Source organism: Exophiala spinifera (genome assembly GCF_000836115.1).
Source record: "Exophiala spinifera strain CBS 89968 unplaced genomic scaffold supercont1.3, whole genome shotgun sequence".
Taxonomy (NCBI): Eukaryota; Fungi; Ascomycota; class Eurotiomycetes; order Chaetothyriales; family Herpotrichiellaceae; genus Exophiala; species Exophiala spinifera.
In genome coordinates this window covers 2,077,078-2,102,492 of record NW_015622515.1, presented here as the reverse complement: position 1 = coordinate 2,102,492, position 25,415 = coordinate 2,077,078, and the positions used below count along the sequence as shown (strand labels likewise).

Genomic DNA, 25,415 nt, shown 5'->3' with positions numbered 1-25,415 from the left:
ACCTGCTTTCACGCACGTACAGGTGCTCTTCCCGTTCTTTCGTAGTTCATACTTTGTGATACACACCGAAACCGGTCGAGGTGAACGATCACCCCTCTTGGAAACGGCATGAGGAAACCACAAATAGTCATTAAGGGGAATTCTTTATTAGTCCCCGCCAGAACGCCATCGCTCAAAAACAGACGCACAAGCCTATAAGCACATCCACATCCACATCCACACCCACACATACAGCCTCACAATAGGGGCATGGGATAGGAGCGAGACCCAGAATCCCCCAAGTTGTTGGGCCCCGAGGTGTGTAGATGTGCTCTCATGCATCATGCTGCTCGACCAACTCATAACTTTGCGACTTGCCACTCCAGACCTTCCACAAGGGCACCCTGGGCACGACACCAGCGGTCCTGAACGGACTCACTCGAGGACTGCCTCCGGCAGCGCGGCGTCTGGACCCCATGATGATTAGCCTAGAATAGACCCACCAGATCAACAACCCCAGGACGCCCGCAAGCAAGAATCCAAGCGCCGTGAGTAGCATCCAGTTCTTGCCCATCCAGAAGATGAACCGCGCGTCGTTCCCATGCCAACTGTTTCCCTTGTAAATCTTAAAGAAGCTCCACGGACGGTTGCTGTACTCGCTGGGCATGATGACGCGCACCCTCCCAATCCACGTTTCCGGGTCCAGATGGGCATGCTCACCCATCCACTTCTTCCAAATCACGCTGAGGAACAGCGGACCTGTGCTCGCCATGATGGTGATGTACGGCAGGACCCAGCTCCGGTTTGCGCCCGGCAGACTCTCCATGACCCGGAGAAAGAAGGGGTGCTGGGGAATAGAGCCCATAACGTCGTTGGAGATGCCCGTCGGTACGGTCCTGCGCACAAAGGCAGTGTAGCTCAGTAAAGGGTCCAGACGTCGCTCACACCCATCGTCGAGGTCGATGTACACGCCGCCGTAGTGGGCGAGAACGAAATATCGAATGGCATCGGCGCGCTGGATGTTGTGTTTGTAGCTTGTAAAGGTGCTGAGAAACCAGGGGTATTCCTTGGCGATAAAGTCATAGGATTTGTCGTCGGTCCACAGGATATACTCGTAGTCGGGGTGGAGTTTGATACATGACTGTTGAGCGGACAGCCAGCGCGACGGGATTGATTCATTCTTATACGTCTGATGAATGATCTTGGGGATCAGTTGCGGTCTGTTGTCGATGAGGGTCGAGTTGGGCGCGGGGATGTCGGTGCGGTGGATGGCATCGCGAGAAGCATCTTCAATGAGTAATGACAGTAGTGTCGATACAGAGTGTAGGAGTAATGTGACGACGACGATCGTGGTTAGGAGGAAGATAACAACACTGCGACGCATCGTGGAAGAGAGAGATGCGGGCAGAGTACCCCGTTGTGCGCGCGCCAGAGAAGGAGTGTAAAGGTTTGGGTGTTCGATTCTTCGTTGATGTGCCCTGCGTTTTTGGGGAAGAAAGGCGTGTGATACACACTCCGAATCAAGAGAGGTCGAGTACCGCGACGTAGGTCTTCGGTGATGGCGAGGGAAATTAAGGAGAGAGCAGGGTGGATGTCATCGTTTTGGGGGCTTGTGGCGGATGAGATGAGGAGTATCGAGGACGTGGAGGGTCGTTCTACTGGTACCAAAGGAAAGAATCCAGCAGTTGGTTTTGGTTTGTACGGAGTATTTTGACACCTCCAAGGAAAAATGAAACAAGTACCAAAGTAAGAGAGAGTGAGGTCAAAGGAACGTCGGGTATACAAATGAGGGTCAAAGTTGTTAGCGCAGGGAGAGTAAGTAAAATGAGACTTGATGAGGTTGGATTGAAAACTTGCAGAGAGAGGACCAAGAACAGTTTAGATTGTGGCAGTGCAATGAATGGCCATTATGCAATACGCACCGTACGGATAACGGTACGGAGCAGCCCGTAATACACTGCTCCTCGCGCGTTGGGAGAAATTACAATACACCAAATACAGTGCGCTAAGGAATGACTAGCAGCGTCTTAGCCCAATAAGGCGCAACCTCATGCTAAACGTCCCAGCCAATGTTCAGCACAAAGTTGCGCCAAACCTGGCCAGACACCACTTAACTTAACACTTATTCCTTCGCATCTTCAAGTGTTGACGAAATTTCAAGTTGTCTGTCCATCAGAGCAAGGGAGGGCGTTTTCGGGAAATACTGTAGCACCTACAGTTACTTACATACGGAGGCGTGCTCCATTTGATGTTGCAGACGCTAAATATTAGCGCAGACGCTAAATGCGCCATTGACCTAGACTATGTAGGCGGTGTAAACATTCCCTAGCAATTTGTATGGGATATCTTTCAAGCCTTACCAGTTTGATGCATTGATTTCATCGGTTGACTGCATTATCACACCATATATCACATATATTGTTCTCATGATTGGAGTCTTTTAGTTGTTGAGTTGAAGGCTTCTCAACAAGCGCAATCCTCGCATATTGTTGAGCGTCGCGATATGGATATCAATGAGGCCTCATGCTGTTCAAGCCTATTGAAAGGTTAGCGTTTATCACCATGCCTTCTTCGCTTTCTAATCTGGCCGCAGGGACCGCTAAAGAGAGAGAATCTCAGCGGCCTAGACGAAAAGTTTCTCCTGCGATTCGGCCTCTCCCTGAAACAAAAGCATCGAACGACCATGGAACTCGATATTCTCTTGCTTAACGCGCTCAGGCACTTACTCTCTCTTCACTTAGATATAAGCCTAGTAATATTGCCTCTTGACTCAGGATGATAGAAAGAACTGTCTACAATATTATGCGGAAGGCAAAGGAGAGAGGTTTCAACCCGCAGGAAGATCCACGCATTCTGGATCACTTCATTGAGGATGGATATAAGGCGGGAAGACCGAAGGAGATTAAGGAGACTGTCGAGAGTGATATAATCACCAATATTCGTCAAGATAGAGTCAGTCATGAAAAATCAACTGAGGTTCTCGCCTATAAGTATGGTGTTAGTGTTACCTCTATAAATCGCATTCTACATAAAAATGGATTGTCAAATATAAAACTCACCAGGAAGCCTGGCCTTAACAAGCTCCAACAAAGAGCGCGTCTCGAATTCTGTTTAGCCCATCAATATTGGACACTTGAGGATTGGAAAAAGGTGATATAGAGTGATGAAACAAGTGTTGTTCTTTGCCGCCGAGACTCTTAATATATTTAGTGAAGCGCGGATAAGGCCTTTAAAAAGTTATCTGTTTAGAATTATTGGAAAGGCTTCTCAGAGTTTATGTTTTGAGGTTGCTTTTTATATTATGAGAAAGGTCCTTATTATATCTGAAAGATAGAGACCGTAAAAGAGAAGGAGGCCGTATAAAAGGAGATCAATGAGTTGAATAAAATAAGAGAGCCTAAGATAAAGTTAGTCTAGAAGTTGGAATTAAGTCTCTTATAACTAGGCCTGCGAAATTGGCTAGAAAAGAAGCCTTAATAGCGTTTTATAAAGAAACAAGGTAAACTTATAAGAGAGGCATCGAAAGGAGGTATTGATTAATATCGATATTATAAAGTAAGTAAGGCTTTAACAAGATAATTATTACTTATATTTATTAGGAGATTATTCAAGTAAAGATAATTTTATTTATAAAGCAACTAGGCCCTGAAGCTATAGTTCAGAAAGATAATACCTCACCTTATACTTAACACTTTATCTCTACTGTCTATTCACTCGCCAACATCAAGCGACTTCTTTGGCCTAAAAATTCTCCCGATCTCAACGCTATCAAGAAGGCCTAGCCATGGATAAAGAAGAGAACAAGCTTTCATGAATCAGCGCGAGGCAAAAAAGAACTCAGTAAGAGGTGGAATAATGCTTGGAAAGCATTACCGCAATCACAGATTTAAAAATAGATTGAAGATATTCCTCACAATATTAAGAAGGTGATAGAACTTAAGGGAGGCAATAAATATCTAGAGAGGCGTGAAATCAAGAGATCCTATAAAGGTCGCCGCAAGATTGGAGAGATTTACAAGCATTGCTGGATTAATGAGAAGGAAAAAGAGGAGGACTACGAAGATGCAGTCAATCAGGAAGAGGAGGATCTCTATAATGTGGATGACTATGCTGAGGATAAACAGGCTTCCATGATTTCTATGGGAGAGCCCATATGAAAGATGGACAGGAGATCATTGAGTTGATCAACAGAACATTATCGGAGCATCATGCGGAGCCCGCAGGCATAGAGGCAAGTAAAATCATCAACACCATGATTGTCTATACAAGAACTCAGCCTTGCAAGGCTCTAGGTGTCAACAACAAGGTCAATGCAAAAGGTGTGAGAGTGCTACGCAAGTGATGCATTGCAGGACCTATTCTCAGGTTTCACCATACAATTTTGGTGAGGCGATTCAATGATCTCTAGACCCTTGCATAATCCTAGTATGCCAAGTAAACTAGTTACTAGCGTCTGCAACATCAAATGGAGCACGCCTCCGTACTCTAATTACCAAGCCAGGACGCCTTCGGTGTCTAAGGGATGCCTAACTGACTAGTGAGCCATTATTCTGCATGTGGAAGTCCTTGCGACCCAGGTCAAGCGGAGAGAATTTGCACAATACGCATTCTCTCGTGTTATTCACTCTAATTTTTCCCACGCGGTTGATCTGTGCTGCAGTGTCCGAGTACCTATTACCTACTCCGTACCTAGCAAGCTGCCCAGAGTATACCTGACTGGCCCACGTTTTGCCTAGAATGCTTCTTCAACAGCTTTCCTTCGCAAATTGCAACTCATCTAGGTAAGGTTCCATACGGTCATTGTGCTGATTAACACTCCGGATACACGTATTCGCAACGGGCCTTCAGGTGGGCATCAAACAACCCGACACCAGTTGTTGTCATGATACCCGTCATACGCTGAGGTGGCCAACCATACATTGCAGCCAAGTGACAGATACGGATTACTCGGAAGACTCTACGAACACGTCGTTACCGAGGTAGAGTACGCGTACTGGAAGTTTGAATTTTTTTTTAATCACTCAACACAGCATTCAAACCCTTCCGATGCATGACTTCAGGCACATGTGTGTCGAATGGCAAGAAATTCCCCAGCTGGCTGGCCTAACTGCAGAGGCTGACGGAAGAAAGCTGACGGATCGTTCAAAGCAAAATCCCTCCTCTTCTCCGTCACCCTGCATGAGGGCCTTGCTTCATACATAGCTCCGTAGATGCTCGATGAGTTGCCTGAAAAGAAAAAAAAACCAAACATGGCCCTGCTTAGTCGTCGGTGGCGTATGGCCTGTACGAGTAATAGTCCTGTCACCTGTTGTCTCAGGTTGGTCTGTATCTATTTGTTCAAGCTTGTCCGATCCGCGTGAACTGCTGCTGGACCGCGGACGCAAGCATGATAGACCTTAAATTCTATACTGAACAAGTACTCGTTCAATACATGGCGCCCTCTCGTGGACACACTTACACGGGGCAAAATCCGATGTACCTACTGTACCTAAATATAAGCATCTTACTTAAAGGGCCCTACGGCAGACGGTGGCCTCTCAAAGGCTGAGGCTGAGGCTGAGGCTCACTAGACCCCTTACGGGCTGATCATAATACAGATATCTAGCAATCGTCACAATTCTGTGTGTGTAGGAAGGTAGATGGGGTACATGATGAATTCAGCTATGAGCATATTCCAAACGCCCGATTCCATGCATTACCTGTAGTCATCGCGGGACGCATGCCATGCTCGTCCTCTCCCAAAAAAGCAAGAGTCAAATGCAAGGTGGTCATGGTTCTCTAAAGAAAGACATGGGTATCATAAAATGTCCAATGATAGGAAAAAAATACAGGTCGCTGCTCACGCCTAACCTATTCTCCCCTACCCTTCAGTCCTCGGGAAGCTGAAAGATGGAGCGATTGTGTTCTCCAAATCTTTCATGGAAATAGTCTTGGGTGAATGGATTATCTTTGGTAGGCGTTTGGTCCAAGTGCACACTTTGCAATATCTGGGCCATTGAATCTCCTACCACACCTGAGGTTTGATGGCTGTGCTCGCCCGCTGCTTCGTCCTCCCAGGGGATTCCCTGTGAACGACAATAATTACGGAACAAGTACTTCTGGAGTCGGCCGACCTGGACATTCCATTTTTCTTCCAGCGTAGCCATGGCTGCCGCGACATCCTGCTCAGAAAAGGATGTATTTGATGACTGAGAACTGCTGTGACGGTGGCCGTGCCGATGAGTCTTGCCGCCAAATCCGGCGAGTGTCTTCTTAAGCGTGCCCGAAGATTTGGCTTGTCTGGGGCTGTCTGCGCGTTCCATCGTGTCAATCTCTCGTCGAACATTGGCAATGGATTTGGCCCGATCACTGTCCATGGACGACATGTAGAGCAAGGTGTGGTTGTGTTCCATCGCATTGACAAGCGAGGTGAAACTCTGCAAATTGATGTCGTTATGTTCACAATGGATCTCCACGAGGGTGTCATTCCTCTGCAGAACTTCAGCCAAAGTATTTGCACCTTGCAAGCCCAAGCTTTGATACTCGATTCGTAGCACCTTGAGTGTTTTATTTGTGGCCAATCCCCTTAAAGCAATGTTCAGTCCAATGCCAAATCTCGTCGCATCCAGATGAGCATGTTCACCACTGATATCAAGTTCTTCCAAAGTTTCATTCCTGGCGAACATCTCCTTCAGCGCCTCACAGGTCTCCACGCTAGCATCGTACGGCAGCGAAGCGCGTGATATGTCGAGGCTTCGTAGAGACGCGTTGATAGTCAGAGCCCTGACGAGTTCTCGAAAATGACTCTCTTTCTCAAAGTCCATCATTCTCATACTCAAGGACGAAGGTCCATAACTTTGAGCAATTGTCTTGAACAGGACAGTACTTCCCGTCTCTAAACGGTTCTCATTGGCACTCACATGCATGATGCGTGGCTGATTATCGTCCCTTGTCATCGATCGAAAGAATGTGGCCAGGTCCCGTCCAGTCAGACCACACTGGTTAATGTGCAACTCACGTAAAATGTCTGATTTAGGAGTGGCAAGATAGGTCGAGATCGAGTCCACCGTCTGCTCGTTCAGCGTTGTCTGTGATAGATAGAGGCCTTCCAATTTCCAGGCGTATAGAGCTTCGGGGGCCACCAGAGGCTCAGGTCCTGCCGTTTTCTGCACCCGGGTGAGGTTCAAACGTCGAATATGACTGAATGCACCAATTTCACGCTGAAATACTTCGGGGCTGAAACGGCCTTGCGCCCCCGAGATATCAATGACTTCCATTGTGCTCTCTTGCACGGCCAACGCAGATAGAAGCACGTCGATATCGTGAACAGATAGGCCGCACTCACCAATCTCCAGCGCACGGAAATGGCACCGCCTCTCTATTGCAGCGTCGACCAAAAAGTTTAGGTCTGTTTCGGTAAGGCGTACTCCCGTGAGCACTATCCAGTCGACGTTGGTGAGTGATCGTTTGCACAACGGGGCAAGTGCTTCCATGATGAAACACTCCGGAAGTGGCTCATGATCTGCGATCGGCCTAGGTGGCATGGTATAGGAAAAGTCCAACCGTCTTAGGCGCCGGCTCTTTAGAGCTAGAGCTCGTACCTCTTGACAAATCACGGGGAGGTCTTGATGACCTGCCAAATTGGTGGGATTCCCGGATCGGGTGAAAAGACTGTCCAAGTCCCCCCCAAAAGTGTCGTACAAATTTCGAAGAGGGTCGAGGTCGATATGGGTGAAGGAGATCGACGAGAAGGACTCATTGTATCGCAGCGCTCGAAGCACCGCTAGCAACTCGAGCGCCGAATAAGAGGTGCCTGTCGATGGAGCCAAGAGCTGAAAACGAGGCGCATCTTCACAGTCGTAGTCCACAGAATAACAAATTCGGGACGTGTTAACATCATACCCGGCGCAATACGCAATCAGTGTACGGTCGAAGCAATCGTGATCTTCGTTAGGAAAATTAGGGGGATCTAATTGATCATCAAGATCGGCTGGAATCTCAAATAGGAACGGCTGCCTGAGCCATTGCGGTCGAAGGTATTCGGAGGCGAATCGTAAGCGAAGTGCGATCTCCCCTGCAGCGCTTGACGCCAGACGAAGATTGTTTGGTTGCCCTGTTGGTGGTTTGAACAGTAGCTGAAAGGCATCTTCATGCGCCTGCACTGATACCATAGCCAGGTTCACGATAGCGAACGAGGTTACGTTATCCACTTCGTTCAGAGACGCGCTTGAGGATCTCGTCGAAGACCGATACAGCGGCACGAGGTGGACTTTATGGAGCCCCAGAACCAGATACGAGATTGCAGAACCAAGCCTGGTCAAATCCTCAGCAGAGGCTCGGCCTACGGACCTGTTGAACGAGCGTTGGACCACCTTGAAAACATGAAAATGATCGGGATCATAATCCCGTTCACGCTCGATGGCACGGGCCAGATGCTCCAATGTCGTATCTTGAACTTGTTTCGACAACGGCGGAGCGGCCTGAAGAGTGGCAGAACGGATTGCCGAAACCCATAGATTAGCTTCTCGGAGATCGTTGACCTGGAGCTGCATCATAGACGCTCTTCTTGTCCGCTCATCAAGGTATGCAACTTCCACTGTGAGAAAAGGACGGCCATCATCCGTACTGTATATAGCAATAACCTGGTTCAGGGGCACGCCAGAAGTAATATCTGTATACGCTGACATTTGAAGCTCTGGTGTGGAACCCACAGAGGATGATCGCCGATTATGACCTCTGTTCAGGCTATTGGAAATGGTCGGAAACATTTCAATGGCTTTAGCTTGACTGCGGAAGCGTATCAAGTGTGACTCGGTGAGCACCATGAACTGTATCTTCTTCCGAAAAACATTTGTGCCAGCAGCCTGCACTTCACCATATTGCAGAACCTTCTCACCTAACAGTCCCTTTATCTGAATCTCGACTTCATCATGGAGAGAAGACGCCTTAGAGTCGGATCTTGTCAGAAAGGCCTTCTCTGACTCGTCGAGTGAGTGTAGCGATCGTAAAGAGCCGAAGACCGAATTACGGTTTTTCTGTAGGGTCCTAGGTCGAGCCTTGGGACTTGAATGCTCCGACTCAACAGGACTCGGCGGATAGTCTGCAGACTTTTTCTCTGCAGCGCTGGGTGAGATGTATAAAGGTGGCATTCCATGATCCGTCTTTTGCTTGAATATGCTGAGGCTCTTCCTGCGTCGTTTGTCCGCCATGTTGGGTGGCTTGATATCTGACGACTATCCGACCAGAATCCTCATTTGAGTCCTTGGGGGACCTTCACGTACTCAAAGCGCTCGTGTAAATCAGGAGAGCACCATTTTCACCACCTCTAGATCTCGGATGTGCCCAACCGCCAGCGGGTAGTAGTTCCGTCTCTTAAGCTTCCGCAGAAAGCCTCGATCAGACCGAGCTTCAGCTCCGGGCGCTTCCTGGTCATACGACAATCACAGGCATGCGACCTGGTCGAGGTGAATGCTCCAGAAGATCGCAGCAGCGGTAACAGCCGGGGAACGTACGTCGAGTCTAAGATCTAGTGATTCTTGGAGGGACAATATACAGGCAACGCTCGTGGGGGCTGCGGTGACGGTGCGGAACCAGGAGGGATGGGTAGAGATATTCGGCTTGGCCAAGGGGAAGAAGTGAAAGAATAAGAAAACATATAAAGGGAAGGAAAAAGTAGATTGATGAGATTGATCTCCTCGCACAAACGCGACCTGGACTTTGTACAAAGGTCAAAAGAAGGAAGCTGGATATAGAGTTCTCTTTCATACATGATGTATCCCACGCCTTGAAACGTGGGTTACCTAGCATGCAGGGCTGCGGATGCTAATGCTATGATGATGATGCAAGAGGCCCAAAATCGACCAGAACTGAGTTAAGGTATTTAGGTAGCTTCCGGCTAGGGAGGCTAATAGCCTTAGTAGTACCTTCTAACGAGGCTGGTACTCAGCACCGGAGGGCTCCCTAGGCGTACGACAACGTATGCCTAGTGACCCTCACCAGCCTACCACACGTCCTCCATATCGTAGGCTCTCTCGGTCCCTGCACTCGCCTAGCGAGCCAGGCCACTACCTACAGGTAGTTAGTTAGGTGACACCGGCTGTGTCTTCCTTAAGACTTTTCCGTTCCTGGTGCCCAAGAGATCGAATTAATAGGCTCAACAGGCTCACCACTCGCCCCGTAAACCCCGGCACCATTTTTGACTCGGGTTTCATCCTCGCCATCTCGGATCAACGATTGCCGAGTGATGTCTTGACGAGAGCCTGATTGTCGTGGGTCGGATATTGAATGGGCTCTCCGAGAGTCTTAGGCTTTAGCTTGTACAACATGATCAGTATCCTACAAGACCGTCGCTCTTGATGAAGACACCTAAAATAACTCCTTCTATACCTAAGGGACTTAAGCCACCACACCAAACCCCCTGGCCCAAATAGATCCTTTGACAAATTGGATATCACCACGAAGTAAGACACAATATCAGCTTGCGATTTTGCACTACGTGACCTCTAGATGCCGCTAATGAAACATGTTTCTCTCGATGTCTTGGACGCCTTTTGGCCCCCCAGATACACCTTGTCCAACGCCATTGTGCTATACGTGTCCTGAAATACGGAGAGCAGGCAGAAGGACAACGTAAGACGCTCCTGAATCTCTACGTACCAAACACATCTTCCTCGTTTTGATGGTACAGGAGTCATTTCAGGACCCAAGGGTGAAACAACCCATATTCTACATTTATACACAATCTGTCATTGCATCGTTCACTCTGGCTTCTCACCAGAGATTCGATCGCCGTAGAGCACAATCTTTTCCCGTTGAGCGTCAAACTCATCCAGTTTTCGACGCCACTTAGCCCCCTCCTTGCTCATCGACACCAATCGCTGGATGTAATACTGGACAGAGGTGTCTTCGTCTTGGGGAGCCTGCAACACCGACTTCCGCCGGTTCTTGCACAGGACGTAGTTTCGGCGGCTGGATGCATCCTTCATAGGGGTCAAGCTATATCGAACACTCCAGCTGTCGCTCGGCTTCAAGTCCTGTGGACGGTCAACCGGGAGTTTGTTCACCAAGTTTGTAATGTTGAGTTTCCACCCTAGTAAAGGTTTGTCGGCGGTTACATCTACCTTTGATGACGGAGCTGGCTTCTCTGGCACTGGCGTTTTCACGGCAGGTAGATCCACGCCCATCAGACTCTCCAGGAAGTCGACATCAGCTGCATTCGACTGACGATTTGGTGTTCCAGGCGTTACTGCTTCAGCAGAAGTTGCTTGTGAAGTGTTGTCCACAGCGGTCTCCAAGTCATTGTCCTCGGCCTCCAAATCCTCCTCTTTTGTGTTACGCTCCTTCTGGAACTTCTCCGGGTTGAATATGCGTTGTTCAAAGGCTTCGATTTCTTCGCGATTCGAGTTTTGGATGTCGACAATCTCCTCATCAGTCACAGGCTCAGCAAAGATATACATGTAAGGAGCGTGCGCCTGGGTGGCCTCCCGTGTTTCAAAGTGAAATCGTAACGATTGCTCCGGGAAGCGCTCGGTTGCTGCATTGAAAATCTCGGTGAGTAGCTTAATACTGTGGCGGAACTCGCGGTCACCTAGCGTCGCATCAGTCTGCCCATGCAAAGCAAGGTCCATTTCTGAGAGCGGAATATATTGGAACCCGAAGAGACGTTCCGTATTGTGATAAGCGACGAAAATGCCGTCCATCCTTCCCATGCGCACCTGAAGGGAGTATTTGAGAAACGCAGACCGCATCATGTCATAGTACTCTCGTTCATAGGACTCCCATGTTCCGAATCTTTGTTTGATCTGATAACCAACGCCCTGTTCGTGCTTTCGTACCATCATTCGGACGGCGGCTACTGCGCGCGTCTTCAGATCAAACATGCCCGTACCCGGCAGCCTTGGGTCGTACGCGTCAAGTTGCGACCTGATCAGGAAGGAGCCTAATTCGCTGTAGTGATAGGCTTCAGGTTCTGAAGGCTGAGCCTGGTTAGCCTCGTCCTCGCCACGCGTCTTTCTGTATGTCTCGAACACGTCCTTGTCGTTGGTCAAAAGCTTTTCCATCGACCGGCCCAAGCTCATGAGAATATTTGCAGAATCGTATTCTTTATCTGCGTCGACTGCATATACTCCGTCTTTGTATTTGAGGAAAATAGCCGAGGGCCCGCGCTGTATTTTGGTGAACTGATATCCATCATCTCGAAACCCGCGGGAAAGATGGTCCAGCGTCAATTCGCGCCACCTCGAGAGAAGAAAGTGGAAGTGAGCCAAAACGCCAGACATGCTCGATGTAGAGCCGATGTAGCGCTTGTCGTGCTGCAGAGCCACGTCGCGGAGAGTTTGATCCTGAGAGGAGGTGATGTACTGGTTCAAAGCGTCATAATTAAACTCGGACACCGGCATTAACTTCCCCAGGTAAGGATCAAAATTCCAGACTCTTGATCTAGGATCTTGCAGTTGATAAACTCCGGGATTGAACAACACCCGAGACAGGTCGTGGCTTAACTGTGGTACCTGTGATCTTTCCACATCCAGAGGCTTGAAATCGAACCCTTCGAGATCGATCTCTTGTTGATTCTCGAACAATTCAGTCTCCTGGCGTGGCTCAGATTTCGAGTCCGATACTTTTGAGGAGGTCCTGCTGGAGAGAAACGGTCGAACTCTCCCAGCTCCCGCTAATCGTCGTATTGTTGGCTGTGCCGTAGGCGCCCTGACGGAGAGGGGTTTCTTGCTAGGGGCGGGTACGGCTGTAGAATCATGGTCGGCGGGTTGCTGAGTTCGGTCGTTCCTACCCTCATCCACCAGGCCCAAGTTTATCAGTGTGTTCTTTGTTCGTTCATCAAACGCAAGCTTCTGCCCAGCCGACGATTTTCGCAGTTGTCCGTCCTCTAGAAGTTCTAACTCGCCCATGACTTCTTCAAGTGATCGTCCTGGGAAGACTTCACGGAGCCGCTTTGCTACTTTAGAATGATTCGAGCCAATGCTCTCTTCAGCCTCCACGACATTCAATACATCTTCGAAGGAGACATCCGATATAGACGCGCCCTGCGGAACCAGTGTCCTGCCGCGTTTTTGTAGTAGAGTCGCTAATGTTCGATATTTTGCAGCTCTCAGAAGTGCACTGGACGAGAGAACCACGGCATCGTGCGTTGCTCGCGTCTTCGGCGCTGGCTTATGTGCTTCTAACCATGGTCTGGACACAGTGAGAGACCGGCTTTGGTGACGACTGCGACCAATGGAGGCGCGGCCTACCCATCGCGAACGAACAGGAGAGTGAAACGGAGACGCGACGTCTGATAGCACAGGGGTTCCGGCGAGAGCTATCGCATGTATCCTGCGGTGGTTCCGATATTTTGCGCCCGCATGCTGTCGGACGGGAAGGGGTAGCATATGAATATCGTGGGATCGCGGGGAACGAAAACGAAGACCGTGGCAATTCAGGGGAGTACTAGGTGTCTGAGCCTGGCTGAAAATACCTCCGAGCACTGAGATAAATTTTATCGAGGAACATCAATTGTACAATCATGCTCAAGGGCAAAAGGCGAACTGGAGTTGGCAAGGGCAACTTTTTCACAAAACATCAGCCGAGGTAATGCCGGGAGCGAGGACAAGTCTGAAGCAAGAAGCTTCGATGTCCAACATTCACCGCATAACGTCAAAGGTCCCTCCTTATCTAGTGCGATTCGGACTGAGAGCCGCATGAGAAGTACAATAACAAAGGACTTTAGCATCTACGGTGGCTACAACGTAAGAGATTGTAAGCGACGCCAAACTAGACGACCGATCTGTGATCTACTGAAAAGACATGAAACACCATGCTCCTCCATGAACCTAACAACTTCGACCCATGAAGGTCTAGCAATCCGACTCAATCAGTGACTGTACGATCAGCAAATTTCCCCCAGAGCCTCCTTGGTTGCGTCAAGGTCCGGTCAGCTCGATTTCGGCCTAACATGCTCTGCCATCAAGGGTGCAGCCAACAAGAGATGGGAAAGAAGTCCTTTTGATGACTCAGTACGCTCCTATCACATCAGTGACAAGATGTCTCAGATAATCGGCTCCAACACATATGTTGTCGCATGCTGGTTATAGCGGACCCCGGGATTCATATTCAGGGGGTCTGCCTCCTTCCGTTTGGTGTAGCTTTGATGACAGAGTTTGCACTTTTCTGCCAGGTTTGACGGAAATTCCATCTTTGAAAAGAGTAGATCCCGAGGTATGCTGCTCCCTCTGATGGGTTGTGTGGTGCAACGCTAAACCAACAGCTTGGTAAGCCCCCAAACCAAACGCTTTCATAGAACCAAAAACGATAGTTCAGATAACATAATTGCCACAGCTGAAAGAATGCCAGGAGGTAGGAAGCTTCGTAACGCTACTTTGCAGTATCACTGCAACGTCAGTCGCTGGTTCTTAAGTCTGCAGATTAACGACGAAGAAGGCCAACAGAGATGCTTTGAAGGTCGATATCTGGCTTGCATTCACTGGGAAATAAACCCAAGAATATTCGTCGTGTTTGTTGCTCGCCGCTTGGAGCTCGGTAGCCAAGAGCTTGGGGATAAGAGCAAGTCAGCACTCCGGTCGACGGCTCGTGGGTGCGTCTCAGGATATGTCAATATGCGTAGATTGGAGGCAGAACATTGGTCGTTGCAGCAGGAATCCCGTAACATATGACTGAAGTCCAAGCGCTCGCAGACAAATGGAGGTTTGTTCGCAAGATAAGAGGCTCACTATATTGCTGCAGGCATTTGGAATGGAAAACCGCTCCGAGGGCCTTCTCACTAAGTTTTTCTCAAAGAAGATTTTGCTCTCAAGAGTGAGAAAATGCATCCTTTAGGTTGACCAACTGTCCAGATGACTCAAGATGCAACCTTCTTGACCATCCCTGCTCACCAACTTGCCGAGCTTGAAGACCGTTTCTCCTTCAGCTTCCAGGATCTTCTTGACCTCACCCGAGGCAACATCGGATACGACGAGAACCATACCGATACCATTATTGAATGTTCGTGCCATTTCCGTATTGCTGATGTTGCCAGAGCGCTGGAGCCACTCAAAGACCGCGGGTCGAGCCCACGATGATACGTCGATCTTGGCAGAAAGATGATCTGGCAGCATTCGAGGAACATTCTCGGTGAGACCGCCGCCTGTGATGTGCGACATGCCCTTGATAAGATCTCGCTTGACCGCTTGAAGCAGCGGCTTGACATAGATCCGGGTTGGTGTTAGCAGAGATCGGCCAACAGTCTGGTCCGGCATCCATGGTGCCTGGTCCGAGAAGTTCAAGCGCATTTTCTCGACGACGCGGCGTACCAGGGAGAACCCATTGGAGTGGAGACCGTCCGAGGCCAGGCCAAGGAGTACATCGCCCTCGACCATGCTTTCCGTGTCAGGCAAAAGCCGTTTCCCGGCCGCGGTGTCGAGAGCACCGATTGCCGCGCCAACAGCATCGTACTCGGTGCCGCTCAGAAGTCCAGGCATCTCAGCTGTTTCACCTCCTACCAAGGCACAGTTGGCAGTCTTACAACCATCACAAACACCTTTGATGAAGCTGCTTGCGATGTCGACATCCAAGATACTGCATGTGTAGCAATCCAGGAACATAAGGGGTTCAGCTCCTTGCACGACCAAATCATTCACGTTCATAGCAACGAGGTCAATACCCACAGTGTCATGGATATTTGTGGCATGTGCAATTTTGAGCTTGGTACCGACACCGTCGATAGCTCCGATGAGCATTGGTGATTTGTCGCTGTAGCCAGCTCTTGCAAGGTCGAAAGCTCCACCGAAACCACCAATGATTGCATTAGCACCAGGACGAGATGTCGACTTGACCGCCGGTTTGATTCTCGCAACCAGGTTGTTGCCTGCGTCAATTGAAACGCCAGCGGAAGCATACGTTAAAGCTTCACTTCCGGCTCCATTTTCCTGCTCCTTTCTCGCGAAAGCACGGTGTGCGATATCCTTTCTGAAGTGCATCCCCTGGAACTTGATACAACTCATACCCTTGTACGCTTTCGCCACTGCATCTTCCAACGTGGCTGCCGTTGCTGTCGAAGCTATCACTCGACCTCCGGTAGAGATCACATGTTTTCCGTCCATATTGGTACCGGCGTGGAATACGAACGTATCCTCGGGCACTTTCTGGATGCTAATTTGTCGATTTTTTGCATACTTTCCAGGATATCCCTCCGCACACGCGACGACTGTCGCGCTGAACTTGGCGTCAATCTTTAGATCGACACCATCTAACCAGTGCTCTGTGCAGGCGAGCATGACTTTGGCAAGGTCGGTGTCGTCGCTCAGAAGAGGCAGCAGAGTCTGGATTTCAGGGTCACCTCCTCTGACGTTGTACTCCAGTACTTTGGGTCCGTTTTTGGTAATCATAAGACCAGTGAAGAGAAAACCAACGAATGGCATGCCCTCCCGACGCATACAGTCGATGGTAGGCTGTACAATTTCAAGGTCGATTTGAGCGATCAGCTCTTTGGAAGCGACTCTGGTTGGCGCATAGCAGCCCATGCCTCCAGTATTTGGGCCTTGATCTCCATCTAGTGCCCGTTTATGATCCTGGGCCGGTGGGAGTGATCTGATCGTGTAGCCATCACTGAAAGTCAGCACACTAAGTTCCTCGCCTTCCAAAAACTCCTCAATGACCACTTGAGAGCCAGCAGATCCAAACTCGTGCTCAACCATAATCTTACGCAAAGCTTCATGTGCCTCTTCTTTAGTCGTGGGAATAATGACTCCTTTTCCTGCTGCCAGGCCATCTGCTTTGATGACGACACTGTGGTTGACAGAGTCGAGGTATTTGCGAGCTGATTCGTAATCGCTGAAATTTCGGAACGCAGCTGTTGGGATACCGTGGCGTTGCATGAAATCTTTGGAAAATGCCTTGGAACCCTCCATTCTGGCAGCGGCCTTGCTAGGGCCGAAACACCGGATACCTTTCTTTCGGAAGAAGCCTTCGACACCCGCAACTAGGGGTGCCTCGGGACCAACGACCACGAGGTTGAGCCCATGCTTCTGTGCGTGATCGACCAAGTCGGTGAAATTATCCGCTGCGATGTTGACATTGGCGACCTTGTCGAATTCCGTGCCCCCATTGCCCGGCGCAACGTGGACGATGTCAACCGAGGGCGACTTGGCTAGTCTCCAGGCAAGGGCGTGTTCTCGCCCGCCGGAACCAATGACGAGTATACGAAGTCTTTCTGCCGTCATGTTTGCCGCGCTTTTGACCTGGAGAATGGGAGTTAGGTTAGTGCAAATTCGACGTGCCAAACAAATAGGCCCCAGAACTCAGGAGCCCTATAGCACAGCTACTAGTGAATCAATATCTGAGCAGCTCCTCAATCCCTGTTCCACACCTTGATCAAGTCCTGGGGACTGGGCTTGCTAATCTTTCAAGACACCAAACAAAAACGCAGCAAGCGACACGCAAGGCAACTTACCAGCCAAGACAACGACAAGAGGGTATCTGCCTGAGCAAGAACAGACAGCTCTAGACTACATGTAACTGAAAACACCCAGAGACTCTCGTCCTTCAGCGTGTCTCGAGGTAGAAAGAATCGGTCGTCGTAGCAGCGACGCCAAGCGAGGAAAATTCTCCCCCGAAATCCTTATCGATAAAGGGAGACGAAAAATTCGTCCGGGCTCTGATTGGCTGGACGGCCACTCACCCCAGCATTTGTTTTTCGACTCATACAGACCGATCTCGCGCGCAATGGATTTACAACAATAAAAAGGCGACAGCGGGCAGAGAACCTCGTTGACAGACTCTGTGCCTGAAGCTCCTAGTACCATCTCCTCACAATACAGACGGAGACAAGAGCATACCAGGCTTTGCCATCGTCCTCAAGACCTCTGAGCGGGTAGCCCTACTTGTTGAGCTGGGCCTCCCTCATACTATCATGCATCTGATAAGTCAGTCATTTTCCTTCCCACGACCAGTGAAACAAGATTCCCAGGAACAACCTGTCTAACGGCGTACCCAGAGGTCCCATGCTCGTCGGCCAACATTGGTAAGTCTTGAGATGATCTCCATTTACCATCTGCATCTACACTCTTGGCCGCGACCACAACACCAATACTGTTGTTATCGCTCGGTCCTAACTCACTACCTCTCCAGGCCCGGGCTTCGATGTCATCGGCCTCGCCTTGTCGATGTACCTTGAGCTGCGGGTTAGTGTCGACGAAACGTCGCCAGTCGACGCTTCCAACCCTCTCAACTGCACAGTGACCTACACGGGTGTGGGGGCCGAGGACATCGACCTCAACCCGGCCAACAACCTCCTGACACGGACGGCGCTGTACGTTCTTCGGTGCCACGACCAGCGTGCGTTCCCGGCCCAGACGCACGTACACATCCAGAACCCGATCCCACTGGGCCGGGGTCTAGGCTCGTCCGGCGCCGCCGTGGTCGCGGGAGTCCTGCTAGGAAACGTCGTCGGCAAGCTCAACCTGTCCCGGCCGCGCCTCCTCGACTTCTGCCTCATGGTCGAACGCCACCCGGACAATGTCGCCGCTGCACTGTACGGCGGCTTCGTCGGCACGTACCTCAACGAGCTGGACCCGGTCGACATGGCGCGCAAGGAAGTCCCGCTGTCAGAAGTCCTGCCTGAGCCCGCAGGCGGTGTCGACACTGGTCTCACGCCGCCCGTCCCGCCCGAGAACATCGGCCACTACCGCCGCTTCAACTGGGCCAAGGAGATCAAGGCTCTAGCCATCATCCCGGATTTCGAGGTGAGCACCGCCAAGGCAAGAGAGGTTCTACCCAAGTCGTACACGCGGCAGGACATGGTGAGTACATATTCCGCCTTAACGCACAAGCAAATGTAGAGATGCACATACCTCCACCTCCCATCCACGTCCCTGTTCATTTCGTCCCACAAGACTCCGTGGGAAACCCCCTGGAGAAGCCTTTCCCATTGCTAAACACGTGAGAATATGAACTATAGATCTTCAATCTTCAAAGACTGGCACTTCTGACGACCGTCCTTTCCGACTCGCCGCCGAACCCCGATCTCATTTACAGTGCAATGCAAGACAAGATTCACCAGCCTTATCGCAAGACGTTGATCCCTGCCCTGCCCGCTATACTGTCGTCAATGTCTCCTAGCTCACACAAAGGCCTGCTAGGAATATGTCTATCGGGAGCTGGGCCCACCATCCTGGCTCTTGCTACGGAGAATTTCGATGCCATTGCAGGCGTCATTGTACAGCATTTCAAGGACGAAGGCATCAACTGTGAGTGGAAGGTCCTCGAACCTGCCGAGGACGGTGCTACGATAAGGGAAGTTTCCGGGGACGTTCCAAGTTACCGAGCAAGTCTCAAGACAGTATAGAACTGGTCATGACTATTCCATATATTATGGAAGACGCTGGAACTGTACATACATGGGGATTGAATGCGCTAGGATCTACCAAGGCGCACCACGAGCTTTCGGATTTTGGGTTGCGGAGTTTGAAACACCAACGGTTAGCATTGCAGTCTAGACACTATTGGAATGGTGCTACTCATTGAAGGCGTGACGTTGCTCTCAATACATGTCCCAATGTATCCGTATTCCCCATTCAATGTATGAGACGCGCCCGGCTTCCGTGCTAGTTCCACAAATACTTTTTGTTTTGCAAGCCTTCCATCAACTGATCGATCACCACATTTCTATGCTCCGCATGCCATTGGTCTCATCAAAATCTTGACTTCGTGCACTACTGTCTTGAAAAGGTTGCTGCGTGTCATCTGGAGAAACTAACATTCCAATGTGCTTGCGAGACGTTTAAAAGCACTTGCGGTGAACGATAGAAGGACCACTCTCGTCATACTCCTGCTTGGAGATCCACATCTGTTGGAAGGTGGAAAGAGATGCCAGGATAGAACCACCGATCCAGACGGAGTATTTACGCTCGGGAGGTGCAATGATCTTGACCTTCATGGAGGATGGAGCGAGAGCAGTGATTTCCTTCTGCATACGGTCGGAGATACCAGGGTACATGGTAGTACCACCAGACTACATAGAATTAGTACGAATATACACTCAGGCTCATAATTAAGAGTACTCACCATGACGATGTTGCCATAAAGATCTTTACGGACATCAACATCACACTTCATGATGGAGTTGAAAGTGGTGACGTGGATACCACCAGATTCAAGACCAAGAACGCTTGGCTGGAAGAGAGCTTCAGGAGCTCGGAATCGCTCGTTGCCAATGGTGATGACTTGACCGTCAGGAAGTTCATACGACTTCTCCAAGCTAGAGCTTTGAGAGGCGGTTTGAATCTCCTGCTCGAAATCGAGCGCAACGTAGCACAGCTTCTCCTTGATGTCTCGGACGATTTCTCGCTCAGCGGTGGTGGAGAAAGTGTAGCCTCGCTCTGCCAGAATCTTCATCAGGTAGTCGGTCAAATCACGACCAGCCATATCGACACGAGAGATGGCGTGAGGAAGAGCGAAACCTTCGTAGATGGGGACCACGTGGGTGACACCATCACCGGAGTCGAGCACGATACCGGTAGTACGACCGGAGGCGTAGAGGGACAGAACAGCTTGAATGGAGACGTAGAAAGCAGGCGCGTTGAATGTCTCGAAGACGATCTGGGTCATCTTCTCTCGGTTGGATTTGGGGTTGATGGGGGCTTCGGTCAACAGAACCGGGTGCTCCTCTGGAGCGACACGCAACTCGTTGTAGAAAGTGTGATGCCAGATCTTTTCCATATCATCCCAGTTTGTAACCACACCGTGTTCAATAGGATATCTTAGGGTGAGGATACCACGCTTGGATTGGGCCTCATCACCGACGTAGGAGTCTTTTTGGCCCATACCAATCATGATACCATGGTGACGAGGTCGACCGACAATGGATGCTGTCGAAATTGTTAGGCCTGATTCCACGTGCTGTATATCAATGCGGGGCACTTACGGAAAACTGCTCGTGGCGCATCATCACCAGCAAAGCCAGCTTTGCACATACCAGAGCTGGAAACACTTTGTCAGCCCAGTTCTTGCGAGATTGAAGTTGCCATTCTTTTCCGATAATGCCGCGAGCTGCATGGACGATATTTGGACCAGGCGGCACAGGGCGCAGGCACACGCTTTCGATGGCCAGGGAGGTAGGAGCTTACCCATTGTCAATGACGAGAGCGGCAACTTCTTCTGTAGGGAGAAAGATGAATCAGTACATGTTCAGCATCGTTGAAATGCGTGTGCCGCCAGTTGAGGTGGAAGAGGAGCAAGCTTACCCTCCATTGTGATGGTTTATGTTAGAACCGAGTGACGATAAGATGAGGAGCGATTGAGCGAGAGGTTTGCGACAACTCGAGACAACGAAGGCAGATTGAACCTCCGGGAGTAACGAGCAGAAGATGTTGGAGAGTGAGGACAAGGACAAAGCTGGGAATGGAATGTCAGGAAGGTAAGATAGGATGGATTTGAACAGCAAGCGGTAGGAGGAGAGGAGGCGGTGGCCAGTGAGTGGGCAGGCGCCAAGACACAAGCTGATCTGACCGCTGCTGGTGAGTGACCGAAGCTCGATTGCTGCTGCGCCGACAGGAAAGCACCACTTTGCACTTAGTTGGTTTTAGTCGCACATCAGACCGTCGGGGCTGCGAGAGGCTGCTTATCTGGAACTAGTTTGATATCCAGAACGGAGTATTTTCTCCCCTGCATGCTACATACTCGTACAAGAAGATATACCTGTGAGCTTGGATCAACTCTATCGGCCGACACGAACTGCCTGCCCCCCCGAAACAACCGTGCGATTCCTGTAGCAGAGAGGGCACAGGCAGTTATGTTTCAGAAACTCAATGATAGGCTGTTGTTGTTAAGGGAGTCGTTCTATGCTCCACGGGGTGGCGGCATAGGCCACGCAATGCTGGGTGTTTTGCGTGCCGCCAACCTTCTTGAGAGTACGAGTATCCGTACTGACCACGTATCCATATCCCAGGCAGCTGTGATTGTCCAGTGCTCGCCTGTAATAGCGAATACGCACATCACTCCAGAAAAGACCCGTACTATGTACTCGGAGCCTTGCGGCTGAGATGATTACGAGGCACAGATACAAAATCCCATCACATTCCGTCTATTTTTGGCCCCGCCATCCTTTGATCTGACTGCGGCCTTGAAGATCCCTCTCGATTACATGATGCAGCCGGATTCCTTGCCCACACCGTTGTACTGGAGAAAAAGGGGGCAGTGAGTCCAGAACGCGGATAACGGAGTATAATTGTTGGGCCGACAAGCCCACATAGTCGTTGAGCCGGCGTCAGAGCGTGTTCGATTAGGCTTGCAAAATGTTGATGCCTCTTGAGAGCCTTTGATGGGAAATACGGCTTCCCAGCCACGGAGGCGGGGTACGCGAAGCACACAGGCCACAGCCCACGCTCAGCCACCGACAAGTGGCCTAAAAGCGGCGTCCATGAGAAACTAAATTGGATCCGGCCTCGATTAGCTAAGCTTCTCTTTGATTCGCTGACGCAAAATGACTTCATCTCAGAGACTTCGAGATCATTCCCGCAGCGCCCATACAAAGCGACGAAGCGTGGAAAATCGTTTTTATACGGACAACGGTTGACGTCAATTCTCACACTCGGAAGTCAATACCCTACGAGTACTGTACGTTAATATTCTGCAAATACACGTTAGACTTCGATTCATCTTTCAACGGCCAAAGTCGACACACATAACCCACCGCAGAAATGGATCCGGGCTTAAACTCGCTTTTGGCATGGGGTATCGAGAACTCGGATGCAGGTCGTGCCACCACAGATCAGCCGACAAGAGAGCCCAAAGGTCTATCAGCCGATGCTCTCCGGGCTCTCATGGGCGGCCCCAGCGACGCCGACCTGATGAAAGAAGCCATGTCCATCATTGTCTCGTCCGATCCCGAGGTCACGCACGACGCCAAAATGACGGCATTTGACAATTTCGAGCAATTGGTCGAGGGCATCGACAACGCAAACAACATGGAACCACTGGGCCTCTGGACGCCTCTGTTATCCCAACTGGACAGCGAAGTGGCGGACTCGCGGCGCATGGCTGCCTGGTGTCTAGGGACGGCGGTGCAAAACAACGTCAAGGCGCAAGAACGTCTCCTCGCTCTGAACGGAATTGACAAACTATGTCAACTAGCGCTGGACGACTCCGACAAGTCGGTCCGGCGGAAAGCAGTTTACGCTCTCAGTTCGGGCGTGAGAAACTACCAGCCCGCAATGAACGAGGCCGTCAAGCGGCTACCCAAAGAATTTGTCGGCCCAGATCACGTATCGGCATCAGATATGGACGTCATTGACGCCATCATGGCAAAATTGAGAGAGAGGGATTGAAGGCACGGGAAAAAGCTAGATGCAGAAAAGGAAGTTGCCGGATGAATAGGCATTGGCCCAATGTTTGAATGGCTCAGGGGACATGCGAGTAGCTACATCTTCTATGTCGCCACCATGGCGATGTTGACGGCACGTCCCACGATATGAAAACGACTACTATCAGCATCCTCGGAACGACGCCGTTCCCATGAACATGAAGATTTGGGCCCCCCAAATTCGCGTACGAGGCCATGGGAAGAGTTTACCCAGCGCTCCGCGGAAGAGACTCTACGCCGTACTCGTACTGGAGGATGCCTTCTTAAGAGGCACTCCTTGCCACGTCGACACGATCACGAGGACATGAAGACTAGCTTAGAGATCTTAAAAGACAACGCAAGGCTAGGCAAGATGGCAGCTTTGACGTACAACTACAAGGCATGGCATCACACGCCAGACTAATTACGACTTGATAACAATACTGTATCATTCATGATTTCCCGCAATTCCGGAAATGAGAAGTGAACCTATGCGCTGATGCTTGTGCCTTTGATCGCTGCAACACTTGTGCGCCTTACCGTCCCTTACGCTCGCCTTGCCTAACATTCATTCCATTGAACATTGTGAGTATTAATGTAGAGGTTTCCCATTGGACTCTTTTTTTGCTCTCCTTTCCGCACGCAGTCTCGCTCCGTCTGCCCATCTACAGCTGCAAGTTGTAGGTATAATCGTCCTCCATGTTCTGACTGACCCACAACACCACACTGCTGAGCATAACCAGAGCGTTTGCCACGACGTTCGCAACGCCCATGTAGACCGTCGTCAGGGCGTAATCGTTGAACAGGTACTTGAGCACCATGACCGTGACGCTTCCCGCGAGGCCGCCGGCCATCAGGGCGAACCCGAGGAATAGCACGGTGCGCGCCTTCCATGCCACCCCGTTCCCACTATACGAGAAGCTGTCGGCGCTCAGGCGAGATTTCTCAATGCTATTAATAACCAGCATCCCCAGCGCCGAGCAGATGAAGGGGATCCAGTCGACAAAGTTGATGTGGACGTGCGATCCGTTGAGGGGGGATTTCGAAAATACGCTCGCATCGATGAAGAAGAAGAATCCCAACGAGAACTAGAGCAGGAGCAGCGTCATCATGTTAGCCGTGAGACATTCCTCCCCCACAAAAACACAGCAGAAAGTAAAAAGGAAAGAAAGGGATTGTTGCCGTGCAAAGGCAGCCACGTACAAGTGCGCCCGCAAGATAGACGCCTGCGGTTCGGGTGTTGGCGCTGTTCAGCCAGGACGGCTTGGGCACATTGAATCGGAAGAGACGGCTTGAGGACATTTCGAAGGTGTAGCGAGACACAGTAAGAAGTACAGCAAGTGTGAGGAACAGAGAGTGTTCGCGGAGTCGTGTAGAGGAGGACCGGATGGAATATCGAATTCGGAGCGTATGGTGATGGCAAGGTGAAGCTTTGGGTGATGCAAGTCCCAGCACTAGCCTGGGCAGGTGTGGCTGGGGTTGGACGTCGGCCGTATCACCACCACTCGTTGTTTAAACAGGTTCAATTCCTTAATACCTGTTTCATAGAAGAAGAACGGTACAACCACAACACGTAGGGAGTCACTTTATTTGAATCATATAGAACATAGCATGATCCTTTAGAAGAGTCATCATTGCACTGATCCCAGCCTAAATGCTATCCCCTCACACATCAGGGGCGTGCGCGCCTGCGAACCCATTAACCACTTGACCCGCAGAGTTGTGCATTGATAGATCTTTCTACTCCGTACTTGTAATCCGAATGCACCTGACAGTTGAATAATCAACCAAAAAGTATCAATGTGCGAAACCAACATCACAAAATCCAAAAAAAAGAGTTGAAAGGAGTGGGATTCGAACCCACGCGGTTTCCCACTGCGGTTTCAAGTTCAAAGAGAGACCTAAACACAGCGCCTTAGACCACTCGGCCATCCTTCCATGGAGGCTGTAGAAGCGCAATTTCTGTGGGCAGAAATTAGCAATATTTTCGAGCCAACTGGTATAAGACCCTATTGGTTTTTCGCGCCTATGGTAGCCCTCGGAGGCACTTGGCGGATCGTTCTACGCACCCCCGAGCGGATTTCCCATTGTACATACTGGCCTGAAGCTTCAGCTCCATCTGTACCCCTCC

The 25,415-nt window shown here is 50.3% G+C and overlaps 8 protein-coding genes and 1 non-coding gene across 9 annotated transcripts; 2 read left to right on the top strand and 7 right to left on the bottom strand.

Moving 5' to 3' along the window:
* Positions 1–313: 313 nt before the first annotated feature.
* On the bottom strand, positions 314–1,363 carry PV08_04503 (uncharacterized protein; the record flags this gene model as incomplete). The annotated part of the gene is made up of 1 exon (XM_016378850.1): positions 314–1,363. The coding sequence occupies one exon, from the start codon at positions 1,361–1,363 to the stop codon at positions 314–316; it is 1,050 nt and encodes a 349-aa protein (XP_016237527.1).
* Positions 1,364–5,846: 4,483 nt separating this feature from the next.
* On the bottom strand, positions 5,847–9,167 carry PV08_04502 (uncharacterized protein; the record flags this gene model as incomplete). The annotated part of the gene is made up of 1 exon (XM_016378849.1): positions 5,847–9,167. The coding sequence occupies one exon, from the start codon at positions 9,165–9,167 to the stop codon at positions 5,847–5,849; it is 3,321 nt and encodes a 1,106-aa protein (XP_016237526.1).
* A 1,548-nt stretch (positions 9,168–10,715) lies between these two features.
* On the bottom strand, positions 10,716–13,343 carry PV08_04501 (uncharacterized protein; the record flags this gene model as incomplete). The annotated part of the gene is made up of 1 exon (XM_016378848.1): positions 10,716–13,343. The coding sequence occupies one exon, from the start codon at positions 13,341–13,343 to the stop codon at positions 10,716–10,718; it is 2,628 nt and encodes an 875-aa protein (XP_016237525.1).
* Positions 13,344–14,783: 1,440 nt separating this feature from the next.
* On the bottom strand, positions 14,784–17,168 carry PV08_04500 (phosphoribosylamine-glycine ligase; the record flags this gene model as incomplete). The annotated part of the gene is made up of 1 exon (XM_016378847.1): positions 14,784–17,168. One exon carries the CDS (start codon positions 17,166–17,168, stop codon positions 14,784–14,786), a length of 2,385 nt encoding a protein of 794 aa, XP_016237524.1.
* A 942-nt stretch (positions 17,169–18,110) lies between these two features.
* PV08_04499 (homoserine kinase) lies at positions 18,111–19,291 on the top strand (the record flags this gene model as incomplete). Its single annotated transcript, XM_016378846.1, has 2 exons — positions 18,111–18,746; positions 18,905–19,291. 2 exons carry the CDS (start codon positions 18,111–18,113, stop codon positions 19,289–19,291), a joined length of 1,023 nt encoding a protein of 340 aa, XP_016237523.1.
* Positions 19,292–19,726: 435 nt separating this feature from the next.
* Positions 19,727–21,195, bottom strand: PV08_04498 (actin, gamma; the record flags this gene model as incomplete). The annotated part of the gene is made up of 5 exons (XM_016378845.1): positions 19,727–19,957; positions 20,011–20,813; positions 20,870–20,925; positions 21,072–21,102; positions 21,189–21,195. 5 exons carry the CDS (start codon positions 21,193–21,195, stop codon positions 19,727–19,729), a joined length of 1,128 nt encoding a protein of 375 aa, XP_016237522.1.
* A 1,448-nt stretch (positions 21,196–22,643) lies between these two features.
* On the top strand, positions 22,644–23,270 carry PV08_04497 (uncharacterized protein; the record flags this gene model as incomplete). The annotated part of the gene is made up of 1 exon (XM_016378844.1): positions 22,644–23,270. The coding sequence occupies one exon, from the start codon at positions 22,644–22,646 to the stop codon at positions 23,268–23,270; it is 627 nt and encodes a 208-aa protein (XP_016237521.1).
* Positions 23,271–23,949: 679 nt separating this feature from the next.
* On the bottom strand, positions 23,950–24,586 carry PV08_04496 (uncharacterized protein; the record flags this gene model as incomplete). The annotated part of the gene is made up of 2 exons (XM_016378843.1): positions 23,950–24,372; positions 24,488–24,586. 2 exons carry the CDS (start codon positions 24,584–24,586, stop codon positions 23,950–23,952), a joined length of 522 nt encoding a protein of 173 aa, XP_016237520.1.
* Positions 24,587–25,123: 537 nt separating this feature from the next.
* On the bottom strand, positions 25,124–25,222 carry PV08_04495. Its single transcript has one exon. It is a non-coding gene; the product is annotated as a tRNA-Leu (tRNA).
* Between the last annotated feature and the right edge of the window lie 193 nt (positions 25,223–25,415).